Source organism: Rhinopithecus bieti, unplaced genomic scaffold, assembly GCF_001698545.2.
Source record: "Rhinopithecus bieti isolate Rb0 unplaced genomic scaffold, ASM169854v2 scaffold_73682, whole genome shotgun sequence".
Lineage (NCBI taxonomy): Eukaryota > Metazoa > Chordata > Mammalia > Primates > Cercopithecidae > Rhinopithecus > Rhinopithecus bieti.
In genome coordinates, this window is record NW_016829166.1 from 2351533 (window position 1) to 2368063 (window position 16531).

At 40.8% G+C, this 16531-nt stretch overlaps 1 protein-coding gene across 2 annotated transcripts in view; it reads left to right on the forward strand.

The window, feature by feature from the left end:
* Positions 1-16531, forward strand: part of TWSG1 (twisted gastrulation BMP signaling modulator 1) — a 123571-nt gene that overhangs the window by 25148 nt on the left and 81892 nt on the right. For both annotated transcript variants that reach the window (XR_001883935.1, XM_017864696.1), the window contains exon 3: positions 4542-4641. Coding sequence is in view for 1 of the 2 variants with exons in the window: in XM_017864696.1 (XP_017720185.1) it covers positions 4542-4641 (100 nt within the window). In the remaining variant the exon portion in view is untranslated. The remainder of the gene's footprint in view (positions 1-4541; positions 4642-16531) is intronic.

Here is a 16531-nt window from a genome sequence, read left to right on the forward strand (position 1 = left end):
TTTTTTTTTTTTTTGAGACAGAGTCTGGCTCTGTCTCCCAGGTTGGAGTGCAGTGGCACGATCTCAGCTCACTGCAAGCTCACTGCAAGCTCTGCCTCCGGGGTTCACGCCATTCTCTTGCCTCAGCCTCCCAAGTAGCTGGGACTACAGGCACCTGCCACCACGCCTGGCTAATTTTTTTGTATTTTTTTTTTTTAGTTGAGACGGGGTTTCACCATGTTAGCCAGGATGGTCTTGATCTCCTGACCTTGTGATCCGCCCTCCTCAGCCTCCCAAAGTGTTGGGATTATAGGTGTGAGCCACTGCGCCTGGCCACTAACTCTGTTTTCAAAAGGTCGGTTTGAGGAGCTTATTTTTCTTATTTGCCAATCTCCTGAAAAGAAGGCTGACGTGAGTTATGAAGAATAGAGAGTATTTGTTGTATGTGAAGGCTCATTTACCCAAATTATGAACATTTCTTAATTTATGGTGATTAAATTTCTGCTTTATTAAGACGAAGGTTTTTTAGTCTTTTCTGTAGTAAGGTAGAAAGAAAGGAAAATATTAGCCAATATTAGCCAGGATATTGTTGTTTGGTGTCCAACAAGTTTTAATAGTAGTTTTTACCATTAAAGTCTTAAACTCAATTTTTGTCTCTTTAATAGTACAGTAATGAAAGCTTATCTCTGTCATTTCCCTCGTTTCTCCCTACCATAGCTTTTCACATTGTATTCTATCACTAAATTATAAAGCAGTAAGCATATGACTACAGCATATTACTCTCTTATACCAGTATGTAAAAGTGCAGGACAGGCATCTATTAAGAGGGTGTGAAATACATTTAATCTAAAGAACTAGATAACCTGGGCAAGTTCAAGCAACTTTTAAATAGGCTGTTAGTTTTAACTTTTGTTAAAACTATATTTGTTAATGTTTTTAACAACGTTTTGTTAAAACAACATTTGTTCACAGTAACCTCAGTCTCACCCACCTTTTCATTCTAGTTTAAAACACTTCACAAATACCTGACAGTAAAAGGCATAATGAATACCTCACAGACTCAGATTTCTCTAATGGAAGCCGTTACATTGACATTCATTTTTAAAAATTATTTGACATAATATACAGTAATTCATTTAGCAAGCTACCATTTGGAAGCTGCAGAAAAAGGAGAGACTTTGAATAAATTTGTTACTTTTCTAGTTTGTTTCTCCTGAGTTAGTTTAGTCAATAATGTAAATACAGGTTGAGCATTCCAAATCCAAAAATCTGAACTCCAGAATGCTCCCAAATCGGAAACTTTCTGAGCATCGACATGACATCAAAGGAAATGCTCATTGAAAGACTTTAGATTTTTGGATACGGGATGCTCAGCTGGTATAGTGCAAATATTACAAAATCCAAATAAACTCAAAATCCAAAACACTTTTGGTACCCAGCATTTCAGATAAGGAATACTCAACCTGTATAAGCAACTAAGATAGTAAAAGGATATTTTATACACATAATGTAAATTAAAATTTTTTAAAAAGCTTTGTTTCTTGTGACTAAGTACTAACCTTTATAAATCTAAAAAAAAAAAAAAAAAGATTTTAGTATTCTTATCTGATGCTGTTTCTAAAAGTATGTACTCAGAAAATGTTCTTTTACTCCAAAGACAAAGTATAGCTTTAGCAATTCTGTTTTTCTACATTGCCAGCTAAGTTGGAGCTTGTCTGAATCAGGCGTTACCAGTTTTGTGATGAAGCAGCTATACTTCTCATTAAGTCCCTGCCCTTTCAGTCCCTCTCTTTCTTATAGGCCCAGCAAAGTTACCTAATGTCTATGTCACATGAATGCAGCCTGAGTGTACAAAATTCTGCAGTACTAAAATATTACAGTGTGCATATATTAGGTCACACATATACGCTCATATCAAACTAATGAATTAGTTAGATAATAGCACAAGTGTTGATTCTTGAAAGTGCTGTATAGTTAGCAAGGGGACTTTTGGAGACAACAACAACAAAACCCAAGGAATTAAAATCAGTGCTGCAAAAAATGTCATATTAGAATAACGGGCTGACTCCAATAGTGTAGAAATATTTAATAGGGATAAATATTATGACCTGTGTTTACATTTTAAAAGCACAGTATTGAGGTACAGAAATGAGAAATAATAGTTACATTGCACTAGTTAATTTTTTAAAACATGCATATCAATAGCATTCCATTAGGTCTCAGATTTTTAAAATCTTACTGAAATGATTTGTTGGAATGGTTTGAAAGTAGCACAGTTGCTGACAGCATATTGCTACCCCAAACAAACAAATTTTAGGCTCCTTTAATTTTAAAAACTAGTGTTCACAATCAAGGAGGTAAGCAGGATTCTCTCCTTCTTGGCTAGTTACATTATGCCATAAGGAAGAGGAGGGGAGCAGGGGAGGGGAGGGGATGGGGATGACGATGATTTAGGATTACCACACTTTCACCTAATGACAAAGCTAATGGCAGGGTTAACATCATGTCATGGGGAACAAGTGAAGAAACCATGGAAGTATTTGATCTAAAATGAGGACATGGGGGAATAAAAATAGAAATCATTTTGTTTTAAACAGGGCTTTTTTGGTTGGAGATAACTAAAGCCTACTCCAGTTGGTAAGAATATCTCAGTGAAGAATATCTCCAACTAATAACAGTATCTCTAAGAACAGGAAGTGCAGTTGGCACTAGAACCAAGAACTAGAGCATTATTAGGAATCCGAATGGCTTCTTCTCTCCCTTCTTTTCTCCTTGTGATCATGAATGTCATAGTGCTTATCTTTGGAAAATAGGAATGGGGGGCCACAGGATAATTTTTTACCTCTTATTTTGAAATGGCCTCCCCAGCCCCAGCTTTGTATCATCCCCTAGTTCAAGTTCCAACAGAGATTAACAATTATCTGTGTCTTACTTCCAAAATCTTGGAAGACAATCTGATTGACCAGCTACAGTCTGTTTTTTACCTCTGTTCCAATTATTGGTAGCCAGGGAGAAAAAAGGTCATATAGCTCAAAACAGAGCTGCAGACAGACAGGGTGGGAATCAAAGGCAGGTGGCAGCCAAGCAGGGCAGACATTCTAAACTGTCCAGGGCGGGTGCCATGAAAAATTAGAATGGCTTTGTTGAAGATAAATTATATTTGGAGGAGGGGGTCTTAAGGACCTGGCTTCCGGGAATCAGGCTTCAGTTCAACAAAACAAAACACTTAAAACTTTATAAGATTGGGACAGGCTATTTTGGATTATTAAGTTCCTTGTCAGCTGTGGGCTGCAATGGCCATATGTTGATGGAACATTATAGAAGCGATTCAGGTGTTAGATGGAAGGATGGTTTTGTTGACCTGTGAAATTCCTTCTAAGCCTGAGAGTAAAATCAGTTTTGTCTTAAGTTATTTCTACCAAAATAATAAAATATTAATGTTTTTCTTATAAATATATATGGTGTCTTAAACCAGGGAAAGCAAGTAATCAGTGGTGGCTACAGAATTTCCATTTCAGTTGGGTTTATTCAGGAGTGGCAGTCAGATGGCAAGGGGAGGGCAGGGGCAAGCACTAAAGGAATTGCTTTAGAACTTCATGTACAGAGCAAGCTATCTTAGCTCTTGTGGAGTGACAAACCACCCTAAAGTTTAGTGGGTTAAAACAATAGCCATTTATTTAGCTCTTGTTTCTGTGGGTTGACAATATGAGCCTGGATCAGCTAGGTGGTTTTCTGGCCTTATTCCTGTGTCTGTTGGCAGCTGCTGGTGTATTGGAAGCTGGCTGATCTAGGATGGCCCAGGTGGACTGACTTGTCCACATGGCTATGTCCTGGCTTCACATGGCAGCTGGGCAAAGTCCTAAGAGAAACAGTGGATGCACTCAAGGCTTCTTGAGGCCTGAACTCAGAAGTGACATACTGTCATATCCACCAAACTCTTGTTGACCAGAGTGAATCTCAGGATCACCTAAATTCAAGAGGTCTAGACATTGACCCTGTCCCTTGATCAGAGGAACTGCGAAGCTGCGTTGCAAAGAGGGGAGACCTAGAGAGGGAAATAATTCTAGAGAGGGAAATAATTGCCACCTTCTTTGTAAATAATCTACCATACCGAGCACACTGTTTTCTGTATCATGGAACAATAAAAATAGAATTTCCAAATTTCTTTTACTCACATTTTACATATTGAGAAACCCTACAAGTTGGCTATTTGTTTAAATTGGGGCAATGAATATAATAGCTGAGAAGCATGTTTTGTTCTTGTACTGAATTATTCGTTAGGGTGGTGTGGGTAGTCAAGTAATGGGTTATAAAATAAAATATTTTCCTTATTTCAAAATAAGGTTAAAGCATTCAAAGTACGTTCACTGAATGTGTCCAAAAAAATCTATGTAACATTGTAGATATTTATGTTCTGATGAATAGTTAATAATGTTGAATAAAAAATTATGTCAAGAATACATTACTGTAAATGCAAATATGGCAGGGTTTTTTGCTTAAAAAGTAACCGTTTTCTATATAGTTATTTGGAATTTGAAGTTTAACATCTGTCTTGTTTCTAGGAGCTCTGCCAGTGCCGGCCGGGCGAAGGCAATTGCTCCTGCTGTAAGGAGTGCATGCTGTGTCTTGGGGCCCTTTGGGACGAGTGCTGTGACTGTGTCGGTAAGTTGATACAAGGGAGACTTCTTAATATTTCTTATCACAGAATCCTTGACTTTAAGAGACGTTAAGGAATATAAATGTAGTTTATATGTATAAACAAGTATGTGTGAGAGATATAGTAAACATACAGAACTTTGTATTTTTACATTCAATTGTGTTCAATAGTATTTACCTATACATGTATTTTAAAGTGCTTATCCTTGGGAAGTAGGAGTGGGGGGCCAAGGCAGAATTTTAACTTTTATTTTGAAAGTTTTCTACTGTTGAATTTTTTGTAAGCAGCAGCATTTTGTTTTGTTTTTAATAAGAAGTAGGTTTTATAAGAAGAAACATTCCCAAGATGTGTTAAGTAAAAAAAGCCAGGTTCAAAATTATGTTTATAGAATGCTATGATTTGTGTGTTAGAAAGAAAACTTACATGTGTCAGAAGCAACACCTGTCAGCCCTTCTCTAACCAGTTAACTCATTTTCAACGTTTAAAACCCCAGTTCAAGTATCCCCTTTGCTTGGAAACCTTCCTTGTTTGCCTGAGATAGAGGATCCTCTGTGCTTCTGAGAGACCATTTATTGCATGCTCCTATCGTTGTTGTTTTGCATGTTTTTTTCAACAGTATAAACTCCTTAAGAACAGGAATATAGTCATATTGATCTTTTTTACATTATCCTTTATCAAAATAGGCTATATGCATATAGTTTTTAAGGCACATAGTACTAAAACAATCCCATCTCACTTCTTTCCAAGCGTTTGGTCCTATGCCCAGAGACTACCACTTACAACTTTTCAGCGTTGCACTTCTTCCATAATTCTGAATAATAACTCTATTCTACTCTCTTGATTCTTTGATGTTAGAAACTATCAGTTGACTTCCTCTTATGGTAGACACGCATTTAGTTCTGTTATCTCTTAATCTTCCTAATGTGATTTTATCACTCCTTCTAGTGAAATCAGTATTTACCTTAATAATCACTCTAATGAATTAGTAATATATACTCATTTGATGCATAATAAGGTAAGCACTAATTAATTAAATGAGTTATCCCATTATCTGTCTTCCTGTATTTTGGGTGTGCTTCTTGAGAGATTTCCTAACCTTTTCACCCTTGTATTAATTTTTTAAATTTTTACTTCCTTTTTTAATTTCCAAGAGCCTTTCTCTGATTGTCCTTTTTGAAGGAACATACTGTTCTTGTTTTTTATGTAATATGTTTTTCTTATCTTTCTGGAATTCTTAATTACACAGTTTTGTGGTTGCTGTTGAGTTTTTTCCTTCTACGCCTTGCATGGTTTCCATTTTCTCAGGTGTCTGGTGACCCTTGGCTGTCTATTGCTTTGTACAATTTAGGTACTCCAAAGCGGACTGGGAGTACCTAATCCATGGACAGGGCATGGAATCTAGTTTGCCTCACTAAAAGGTGGTTGGAGGATGAACTGCCTTTTTCACCGACGAGCCCTCTTATTTCATGTCTATAGATCTTTCCCTTTAGGGTTGCGCATTTTTTCTAGAGAAAGATTTCCCGGTTTCCTGCTGGGGCTGAGGCTGGGGTAAGGGGCAGTATGCCAGGCTGCAAATGTTCTGGGAACCTGAGGGGTGAGGTCACAGTGAACAGTGAGCATACTTTTATTTACTTTCCTTGTTTTTTTCCCATACTCATCTCTACCCTTTGCCATTTTTGGCATTCCCAGTCCAGGGCTTCTTTGGCTTAATTTCTCTAAAGAATAACTCTCTCCTTTCCTACAGTTGTGGAAGAAGAGACCGGGACCTGAAGGTTTAACTACCCCACAGAATAGGCTTGCCTCTGCCACACTGGCACCTCCAGCTCCTGAGTCTCCTCAGGGTTCCGTGGGGCACGTGGCCTGTGTGGAGACTCTGCTCAGTCAGGCACCTTTAGCTCTTAGCTTCTCCACACATAGAGTTAGTGTTTCCATTTCTTGTTTTTCTTTAGTGTTTTGTAGTGAATTCTGAGAGAATGGGGGCACAAGTATCTTTTCCTCTGTCCTCTTATATTCATCTTGGTATCTCTAACAGCTAGCTTTGAATTATTTTAGGGCATTAACTGTATATTAATTTAATATGTACAATGAAAGTAAAAAAGAGAAAATAGCCATCTTATTTTATTTTTTTTATTTTTTTTTATTTTATTTTTTTTTGAGACGGAGTCTCGCTCTGTCGCCCAGGCTGGAGTGCAGTGGCCGGATCTCAGCTCACTGCAAGCTCCGCCTCCCGGGTTTACGCCATTCTCCTGCCTCAGCCTCCCGAGTAGCTGGGACTACAGGCGCCACCACCTCGCCCGGCTAGTTTTGTATTTTTTAGTAGAGACGAGGTTTCACCGTGTTTGCCAGGATGGTCTCGAACTCCTGACCTCGTGATCTGCCCGTCTCGGCCTCCCAAAGTGCTGGGATTACAGGCTTGAGCCACCACGCCCGGCGAAAATAGCCATCTTAATCTCTGATATACACACATAAGATTTTTTTTTTGAGACAGGGTCTTGCTATGTTGCCTAGGCTGGAGTGCAGTGGCGTGATCATGGCTCACTGCAGGCTCAACCTTCTGGGCTCAAGCAGTCCTCCTGCCTCAGCCTCCCAAGTAGGTGGGACTGCAGGCATGAACCACAACACCCAGCTGATTTTTGTAGTTTTGGTGGTGCCAGGGTTTCGCCATGTTGCCCAGGCTGGTCTCAAACTCGTGGGCTCAAGTGATCCACCCGCCTCAGCCTCCTAAAGTGCTGGGATCACAGGCGTGAGCCAATGTGCCCAGCCTCACACATAAGAATTTAATTTAAACGTGGATGCCAAAATACACAAATGAACTTTTATTGATAGCATTGCCTAAAATAATGTGTACGTGTATGTGTGAGAGTGTTTGTGCGAGTGTGTGAATGTGAGTGTATGTGTGTTACTATGTGTGTGTCTTAACCATCACTATGTGTGAGTGTGTGAGTGTGAATGTGAGTGTATGTGTGTTATATATGTGTGTGTCTTAACCATCACTATGTGTGAGAGTGTGCGAGTGTGTGTGAGTGTATGTGTGTTATATATGTGTGTGTCTTAACCATCACACCATGATGACAGTGCTGTTCAGCATCTTGGTTTTAGGAGATTAGTTCTGCATTTTTTCCACTGAGAAAAATAATTATACATGCTTATATCTCTACAATTTAGAAGCAAGCTGATATGCTTCCAGGGCAGTCTCACTTAAAAAAAAAAAAAAAAGGCCGGGGAGGTTGGCTCAATATGTAATCCCAGCACTTTGGGGAGGCCGGACGGGGATCACGAGGTCAGGAGATCGAGACCATCTGGCTAACGACGGTGAAACCCCGTCTCTTACTAAAAAACTACAAAAAAACTAGCCGGGGCGACGTGGGGCGCCTGTAGCCCAGTACTCGGGAGGCTGAGAACAGGAGAATGCGTAAACCCCGGGAGGCGAGCTTGCAGTTGAGCTGAGATCCCGCCACAGCACTCCAGCCTGTGGTGGACAAGACGAGGACTCCGTTCTCAAAAAAAAAAAAAAAAAAAAAAAAGTTATTTACCTTTAAGGGTTGGATGTCCAGTTTTAAACTTTGAGTAAGTTCATAATGTAACTTTATCTTCCATTTTAAGTTAAGTTAATCTTGCCACGTTCTAGGATAAAATTGAGATATTCCAGTTCCATTTATATAGCAATCCTCCTCCTTATAGGCAGCTCTCTTCCAAATTAGGCTCTCTTAATGTCCTTTGCAAACCTGCGGCTGCTCCTCCTTCCTAAGTTGAAATAGTCCCCATACGTGTCGTGGGTGGGGCACAGACCTCTGAGAGAACCCAAATTAGAAGGCAGCCTTCCTTTCCTCTCTCATTCTGTGGACTTCAGCACATACTTTCTCTCGGAAGCTTTCTCCTGTGGCTCCCCTTGTATAAGAGCTTCCCTTTTCTGGCTGTTTCTTAAGGTAAGAATAACTACCATGGTTCATTTTCATCGTTGCTGCCCCACATATTCCTCAAATCCTGTGGGTTTTGGGTTCTAGATCTCCACCCACAAGCCCTTTTTCCTTGTTTTGCTATTTTCACTTTTCCAAATGTACACAAAAATAGAGAGTACAGTGATCTGCTGTATGTCCTGCCTGCTTCAGCAGTCATTAATACATTGCCAGACTTGTTTCATCCACTCATCTGTTGGTGTGTGTCTATTTTCCCCGACAATCCTTTTGTTTTGCTTGGGTATTATAAAGTAAATCATTTCACTATTACCCCTGATGTACTTTAGTTATACATCTCAAAAAAAGAGTATGCTTACATAACACAATGTCATTACTGTAATGTAATTAGCAGCACATCTTTATTTTATTTTTATCTGTATTTTTGAGGCAGAGGTTTGCTCTTTCACCCAGGCTGGAGTGCACTGGCGCGTTCTCGGCTCACTGCAACCTCCGCTTCCTGGGTTCAAGTGATTCTCCTGCCTTAGCCTCCCAGGGAGCTGGGACTACAGACAAACGCCACCATACCCAGATAATTTTTTGTATGTTTTGTACAGACGAGATTTCACCATGTTGGCCAGGCTGTTCTAGAACTCCTGACCTCAAGTGATCTGCCCTCTTCAGCCTCCCAAAGTGCTGGGATTACATGCGTGAGCCACCGCACCTAGTCATTTAACAGTACTTCTTTAATATTGTCTTATACCACTCAGATCATACTTAGATTTCACTGAAGACTAAATGTTTTTGACAGTTGTTTTTCTCAAATCAAGATCCAAAAAAGATTACTCACTGTATTTGGTTGTTAGATTTCTTAAGTTTCTTTTATTCTAAAACAGTTTCTCCCATCCTTTAATATTCCACTGGCTTTTTGAAGAAACTAGTCAGTCATGATTGGTTTCTTCAAAATAAACCACATTCTGGATTTGGCTGATTGCTTCTTTTGGTTATTTAACATGTTAATTGGTCTTCTCTATTTCCTGTAGGCTGGAAGTTAGATATAAAGGCTTGATTAGATTGAGGCTCAGTTTTGGGGAGGAGGGAACAGTGGTATAGTATACACAAAGGCAAACAATATCCAGACGTCCTGCTTTTAGTAATGCTAAAATTGATCCCATGAGTTCTGATGGTGAAAGTCTGATCCCTTTGTGATAAAGGGCCTCATCAGCCTTTCACCTGGTGATTTCACCCTTCCTTGATGACCATTGCCTAAGTCAGCTACTTCATTAGAAGTTGTAAAACAGCCAGGCGTGGTGGTTCATGCCTGTAATTCCAGCACTTTGGGAGGCCAAGTTGGGGAGATCACCTTAAGTCAGGAGTTCGAGACCGGCCTAGCCAACATGGCAAAACCCCGTCGCTACTAAAACTGCAAAACTTAGCCAGGTGTGGTGGTGGGCATCTGTAATCCCAGCTACTAGGGAGGCTGACGCAGGAGAATTGCTTAAACCCAGGAGGCAGAAGTTGCAGTGAGCTGAGATTATACCACTGCACTCTAGTCTGGGCAACAGAGCAAGACTCTGTCTCAAAAAAAAAAAAAAAGAAAAGAAGAGAAAAGAAAAAAAAGTTGTAGAACAATGATTTTCTATTTTATCATTACTTCTGCAGTTATTAGCTGGAATTTTCTGTATAATGTAAATGGAATCCTACATTACTACATAGTAGCTTAAAATACATTTTAGAAAAACATGAAATGATGAATGATTTAATAATAGATTCTTTAATGCCATTAAGACATTATAACTTCAATTCATGTTTAATGTGCATTAAAAATTGGATTCTGCCTGATCATGATGGCTCATGCCTGTGATTCCAGCACTTTGGGAGGCCACAGCAGGAGAATCACTTGAGCCCAGGAGTTCGAGACCAGCCTAGGCAACATAAGGAGACCCCATCTTTACACACAATAAAATTTAATTAGTTGGGTGTGGTGGCATGCACATATGGTCCCAGCTACTTGGGAGGTTAAGGCAGGAGAATTACTTAAGCCCAGGAGGTCAAGGCTGCAGTGAGCTCTCATTTCACCACAGCACTCCAGCCTAGGCAACAGAGTAAGACCCTATCTCTAAAAATTTTTTTTAAATAAATAAATAAATGTTGAATTCTTTGGTTAAATTATAAAAAAAAAAAAAATTGCCTGGGTGCAGTGACTCATACCTATAATCCCAGCACTCTGGGAGGCCAAGGCAGATGGATCCCTTGAGTTTGAGACCAACCTGGGCAATATGGCAAAACCCCATCTCTACAAAAAATATAAAATTTAGCTGGGCATGTGTGGCATGTGCCTGTAGTCCCAGCTACTTGGGCAGGAGCAGGGGCTATGGCAGGAGAATCGCTTGAGGCCAGGAGATTGAGGCTGTACTGAGCCATGTCTGAGCCACTGCACTCCAGCCTAGGTGGCAGAGTGAGACTTTATCTCAAAAAAAAGAGAAAAGATAAAAGAAAGAAAGAAAAGAAAAAAACTAGGCCAGGCGCAGAGGCTTACACTTGTAATCCCAGCACTTTGGGAGACCTAGGTGGGAGGATTGCATGAGCCCAGGAGTTCAAGATCAGCCTGGGCAACATAGGGAGACTCTCTCTCTACAAAATAAAAAACAAAAAATTCACTGGGCATAGTAATGCATGCTTGTAGTCCTAGCTACTTGGAGGGCTGAGACAGGAGGATCACTTGAGCCCAGGAGTTTGAGGCTGTAGTGAGCTATAATTGCACCCCTGCACTCCGGCCTTTACAGATCAAGACCCTCTTTCAAAACAATTAAAAGAAAAAATTAATAACTTGTGCCAATGAATTAAAACATGGCAAGCATGAACTTTTTCATCTTGAACCGCCTGTTTAGCATGTCGTGGAACACTATAATACAGTAGTGCACTGTTTGTATAATGTTGATCTGGAAATAGCAGATTCTTTGTAGTACCAAGATCATTTAGTGTACTTAATAAATTGGAAGCATCATAAGCTCCAAGACCAAGGCTGGGAAGCCTGCTGAAAACCTGCTTAGCAACCACAACTTGGCTCGTTTTGCCATACCAGCTCATCGATCCTAGATGTCGCTCTGGTGAATGGAAGAAAGGGGTACAAGGAAAGAACCAGAAAAGGTGGGTGGTGTCAGGCAATGGGCACAGTGCCTGCAAAACCCAGGAAAACAAGATCAGACAGCTCTGCACTGGGAACGCAACCCTGGGACAGGCTGTACCACCTAGTGGATCAAATGTTTTTTCTTTAATCCTGCTCTTTGTTAGGCAAATTCTTTGAACTCTGACTTTGAACGCAGCACTACAGTTCCAGTACTAACCTTGATGGGTCTTGGCATCTTCCTTTTGGAACATCCAGGCTTTTCGTTATGACTCTCTCGTATCTCAGGTGAGATCCAGGTAGATCCGTTGGTTCCTGCATAGAATGGATTTCTGTCTTGCTTCACTCTAACACATGTTACTTTTCCAATATTAAGGAATAAATAGGTGCTAGGAGTTCAAATTTTCTATTTTTGTTTTAAGAAAAGCTATGCAAATTATTTAGATACAACATTTACTATTATTAATTTTAATTGACAAGTAAAAATTGTATATATTTACCCAGTGCAACAGGTTGTTTTGAAATATGTATACGTTGTGGAACGGCTACATAGAGCTATTGAGCATACATTACCTCACCTTTTCTGTGTATGGTGAGAACACTTAAAATCTACCTCTTAGCAATTTTCTTTTTTGTTTTTTCTTGAGATAGGGTCTCTGTCACCCAGGCTGGAGTGCAGTGATGCTGTCACAGCTCACTGTAGCCTCAACCTCCTGAGCTCAAGTGTTCTTCCCACCGCAGCCTCCCGAGTAGCTGGGACTATGCTACCTCGCCTGGCTAATTTTAAAATTTTTTGTAGAGAGGGGGTCTCAATGTGTTATCCAGATTGGTCTTGAACTCCTGGGCTCAAGCAGTCCTCCCACCTTGGCTTCTCAAAAGTGCTGGGATTACAGGTGTGAGCCACTGTGCCCAGTCAGCAATTTTCAAGAATACAATACATTGTTATTAGCTATAGTCACCATGTTGTACAATAGATCTCTTGAATTTATTCTTTCTATCTAACTGAAATTTTGCATTCTTTGATGGACACCTCCCCTTTTCCTCAGCTCCTGGTAACCATTCTGCTTGCTGCTTATGAGTTCAACTTTTTTAGATTCCACATATAAGTGAAATCATGCGGTATTTGCCTTTCTGTGTCTGGCTTATTTTACTTAACATAATACCCTCTAGGTTCATCCATGTTGTTGTAAATTGGGGCCCCCAACCCCTGAGCCATGGACCAGTAGCAGTCCGCCACCTCTTAGGAATTGGGCCACATAGCGGGAGGTGAACACCAGGCAAGCGAGCATCACCGCCTGAGCTCTGTCTCCTGTCAGGTCCGTGGCTGCATTGGATTCTCACAGGAGCTTGAACCCTATTGTGAACTGCACATGCAAGGGGTCTCGGTTGCATGCTCCTTATGAGAATCTAATGCCTGATGATCTAAGGTGGAACAATTTTATCCTGAAACCAGTCCTGTTGCCAAAAAGGCTGGGGACCACTGACAGGATTTCCTTCTTTTTTCAAGGCTGAGTAGTATTCCATTGTATATAAAGCAGAATTGTATTTTATATTGTATATATAAAATATACCACATTGTGCATATATACCACATTTTCCTTATCCATTTTTGGACAATTAGGTTGATCTCTATCTTGACTATTGTGAATAATGCTGCAGGGCACATGGGAATGCAAATATCTCTGTGATGTACTGAGCTAGTTCTATTTTTAATTTTTTAAGGAACTTCCATACTGTTCTCCATAATGGTTGTACTAATTTACATTCCCACCAACAGTGTGCAAGGATTCCCCTTTCTCCATGCCCTCTCCAACACTTGTTGCCTTTCATCTTTTTTATAGTGGCCCTTCTAAAAGGTATGAGGTAATATCTTATTGTGGTGTTGTTTTGTTTTTGAGATGGATCCTCACTCTGTTGCCCAGGCTGGAGTGCAGTGGCATGATTTTGGCTCACTGCAACCTCCACCTCCCGTATTCAAGCAATTCTCTGCCTCAGCCTCCCAAGTAGCTGAGATTACAGGTGCCTGCCACCACGCCTGGCTAATTTTTTTGTATTTTTAGTAGAGATAGGGTTTCACCATCTTGGCCAGGTTGGTCTTGAACTCCTGACCCGCCTTGGCCTCCCAAAGTGCTGGGATTACAGGCGTGGGCCATCGCACCTGGCCATTATTGTGGTTTTAATTTGTATTGCTTTGGGCTGGGCGCAGTGGCTCACGTCTGTAATTCCAACACTTTGGGAGGCTGAGGCAAGTGGATCACTTGAGGTCAGGAGTTCAAGATCAGGCTGGCCAACATAGTGAAACTCCATCTCTATTAAAAATACAAAAATTGGCCGGGCACGATGGCTCACGCCTGTAATCCCAGCACTTTGGGAGGCCGAGGAGGGCAGATCACCTGAGGTCAGGAGTTTGAGACCAGCCTGGTGAACATGGTATAACTCCATCTCTACTAAAAGTGCAAAAATTAGCTGGGCGTGGTATCACATGCCTGTAGTCCCAGCTACTCGGGAGGCTGAGGCAGGAGAATCGCTTGAGCCCAGGAGGTGAAAGTTGCAGTGAGCCGAGATCATGCCACTGCACTCCAGCCTGGGCAGCAAGAGCAAGACTCGGTCTCAAAAAAAATAATAGTAATAATTAGCTGAGCGTGGTGGCGCACGCTTGTAATCTCAGCTACTCAGGAGCCTGAGGCACAAGAATCACTTGAACCCAGGAGGCCGAGTTTGCAGTCAGCCAAGATAGTGCCATTGCATTCCAGCCTGGGCAACAGAGTGAGACTGTGTCTCAAAAGATAAATAAATAAATAAATTAAATAAATTGTATTGCTTTGATGATTAGTGATTTTGAGCATTTTTACATATACAGCATATATCTGTTAGCAGTTCGTATGTCTTCTTTTGAGAAATGTCTATTCTGATCCTTTGCCTTTTTTTTTTTTTTTTTTTTTTTTTTTTTTTTTTTTGGGTTGGAGTCTTGCTCTGTCACCCAGGCTGGATGCAATGGCGCGATCTTGGCTCACTGTCCCCTCTGCCTCCCAGGTTCAAGCAATTCTCATGCCTCAGCCTCCCAAGTAGTTAGGATTACAGGTGCCTGGCACCATGCCTGGCTAATTTTTGTATTTTTAGCAGAGACGGGGTTTCATCATGTTGGCCAGGCTGATCTCAAACTCCTGACCTCATGATACTCCCACCTCGCCTCCCAAAGTGCTGGGATTACAGGCGTGAGCCACCATGCCGGGGCCCTTTGCCCATTTTTTAATATTGGATTATTTGCTTTCTCACTGTTAGGTTGTTTGAGTTCCTTTTTTTGCTTTGAGACAGGGTCTTGTTCCATTGCACAGGCTGGAGTGTGTGCACCACCATACCCAGCTTACTTTTTAATTTTTGTAGCAATGGGATCTCACTATGCTGCCCAGGCTCATCTCAAGCTCCTGGCCTCAAGTGATCTTCCCACCTCAGCCTCCCAAAGCACTGGGATTACAGGCATGAGCCACCATGCCCAGCCCTCTGAGTTCGTTACATATTTTTGATATTAACCACTTATCAAATGTGTGGTTTGCAAATATTTTTTCCCATTCTGTAGATTGTCTCTTCATTCTATTGATTGTTTCCTTGACTGTGCAGAAGCTTTTTACTTTGATGTAATTCCATTTGTCTATTTTTGCTTTTGTTCCCTGTGCTTTTGGATTCATGTCCAAAAAAATCATTGTCCAGCCAGGTGCAGTGGCTCACATCTGTAATCCTAGCACTTTGGGAGGCTGAGGTGGGCGGATCATGAGGTCAAGAGATCGAGACCATCCTGGCCAACATGGTGAAACCCCGTCTCTACTAAAAATACAAAAATTAGCTGAGTGTGGTGGCATGCGCCTGTGGTCCCAGCTATTTGGGAGGCTGAGGCAGGAGAATTGCTTGAACCCGGGAGGTGGAGGTTGCAGTGAGCCGAGATCATGCCACTGCACTCTAGCCTGGCAACAGAGCAAGACACCATCTCCAAAAAAAAAAAAGAAAAAAAATCATTGTCCAGACCAATGTCGTGGAGCTTTAATTTAACCTCTATCTAGTTTTAGATACATCATGATCACTTTCCAGTCCCCTCCCAAATTCAACCATTGTCAGTGTTGAATTTCGCTGAATACATATCCTAGAATTTGTATGCCAAAGGAAAATGCTTTATGTGCTTTTTTTGTAGGGTTTTATTTTGCCAAAGATGTTTGTTTGGTCTAGATGTTTGCAATTGTTACCCGATAAGTACTTAAAGACACCAAAGACTAGAGTCATTTAGGCCTATTGAGAGTTTACTTTTAAAGCTGATGCACTGATTCAGAAAACTGATAAAAACCAAAACTGAGTGTAATTTATCCATTGGGTCAAATAGCACAGGACCTAATTCCAAAATTAAGTCCAGCCACAGATGTTTTCTACTAGTAATAGTAGCTTCTTCCTTAGAGTGAATTTTCTTCAAGGACATTCATTTAAGTATCCTTTCCTGCTCTGAGCCCATCAAAACTTGTGAGTTGTATAAAATATGAGCCATAGCATAATGTTCAGGAACAATTTCAATAACCTTTTCCCCCCCAGAAAAGCTGTGTTAGGTAATTTTTCATTTTTTAAGTTAAGGGGATTTTTCTCTAAGTAGCCAAAATGGAATAATAACTTAACTCTGAGGTGTTTCCCTGAGATATTGAATAGCAGTACCTTTGCTCCAGATTAAACTTAAAAAAAAATTCCCTTTCGTGTGATACCCGTTGGGCCTATTAGACTGATCTAACTTCCTTCACTTTTGGAAATGACAGATTGACCCTATACTTTAAAATTACTTATAGGCCGGGCGCGGTGGCTCAAGCCTGTAATCCCAGCACTTTGGGAGGCCGAGGCGGGCGG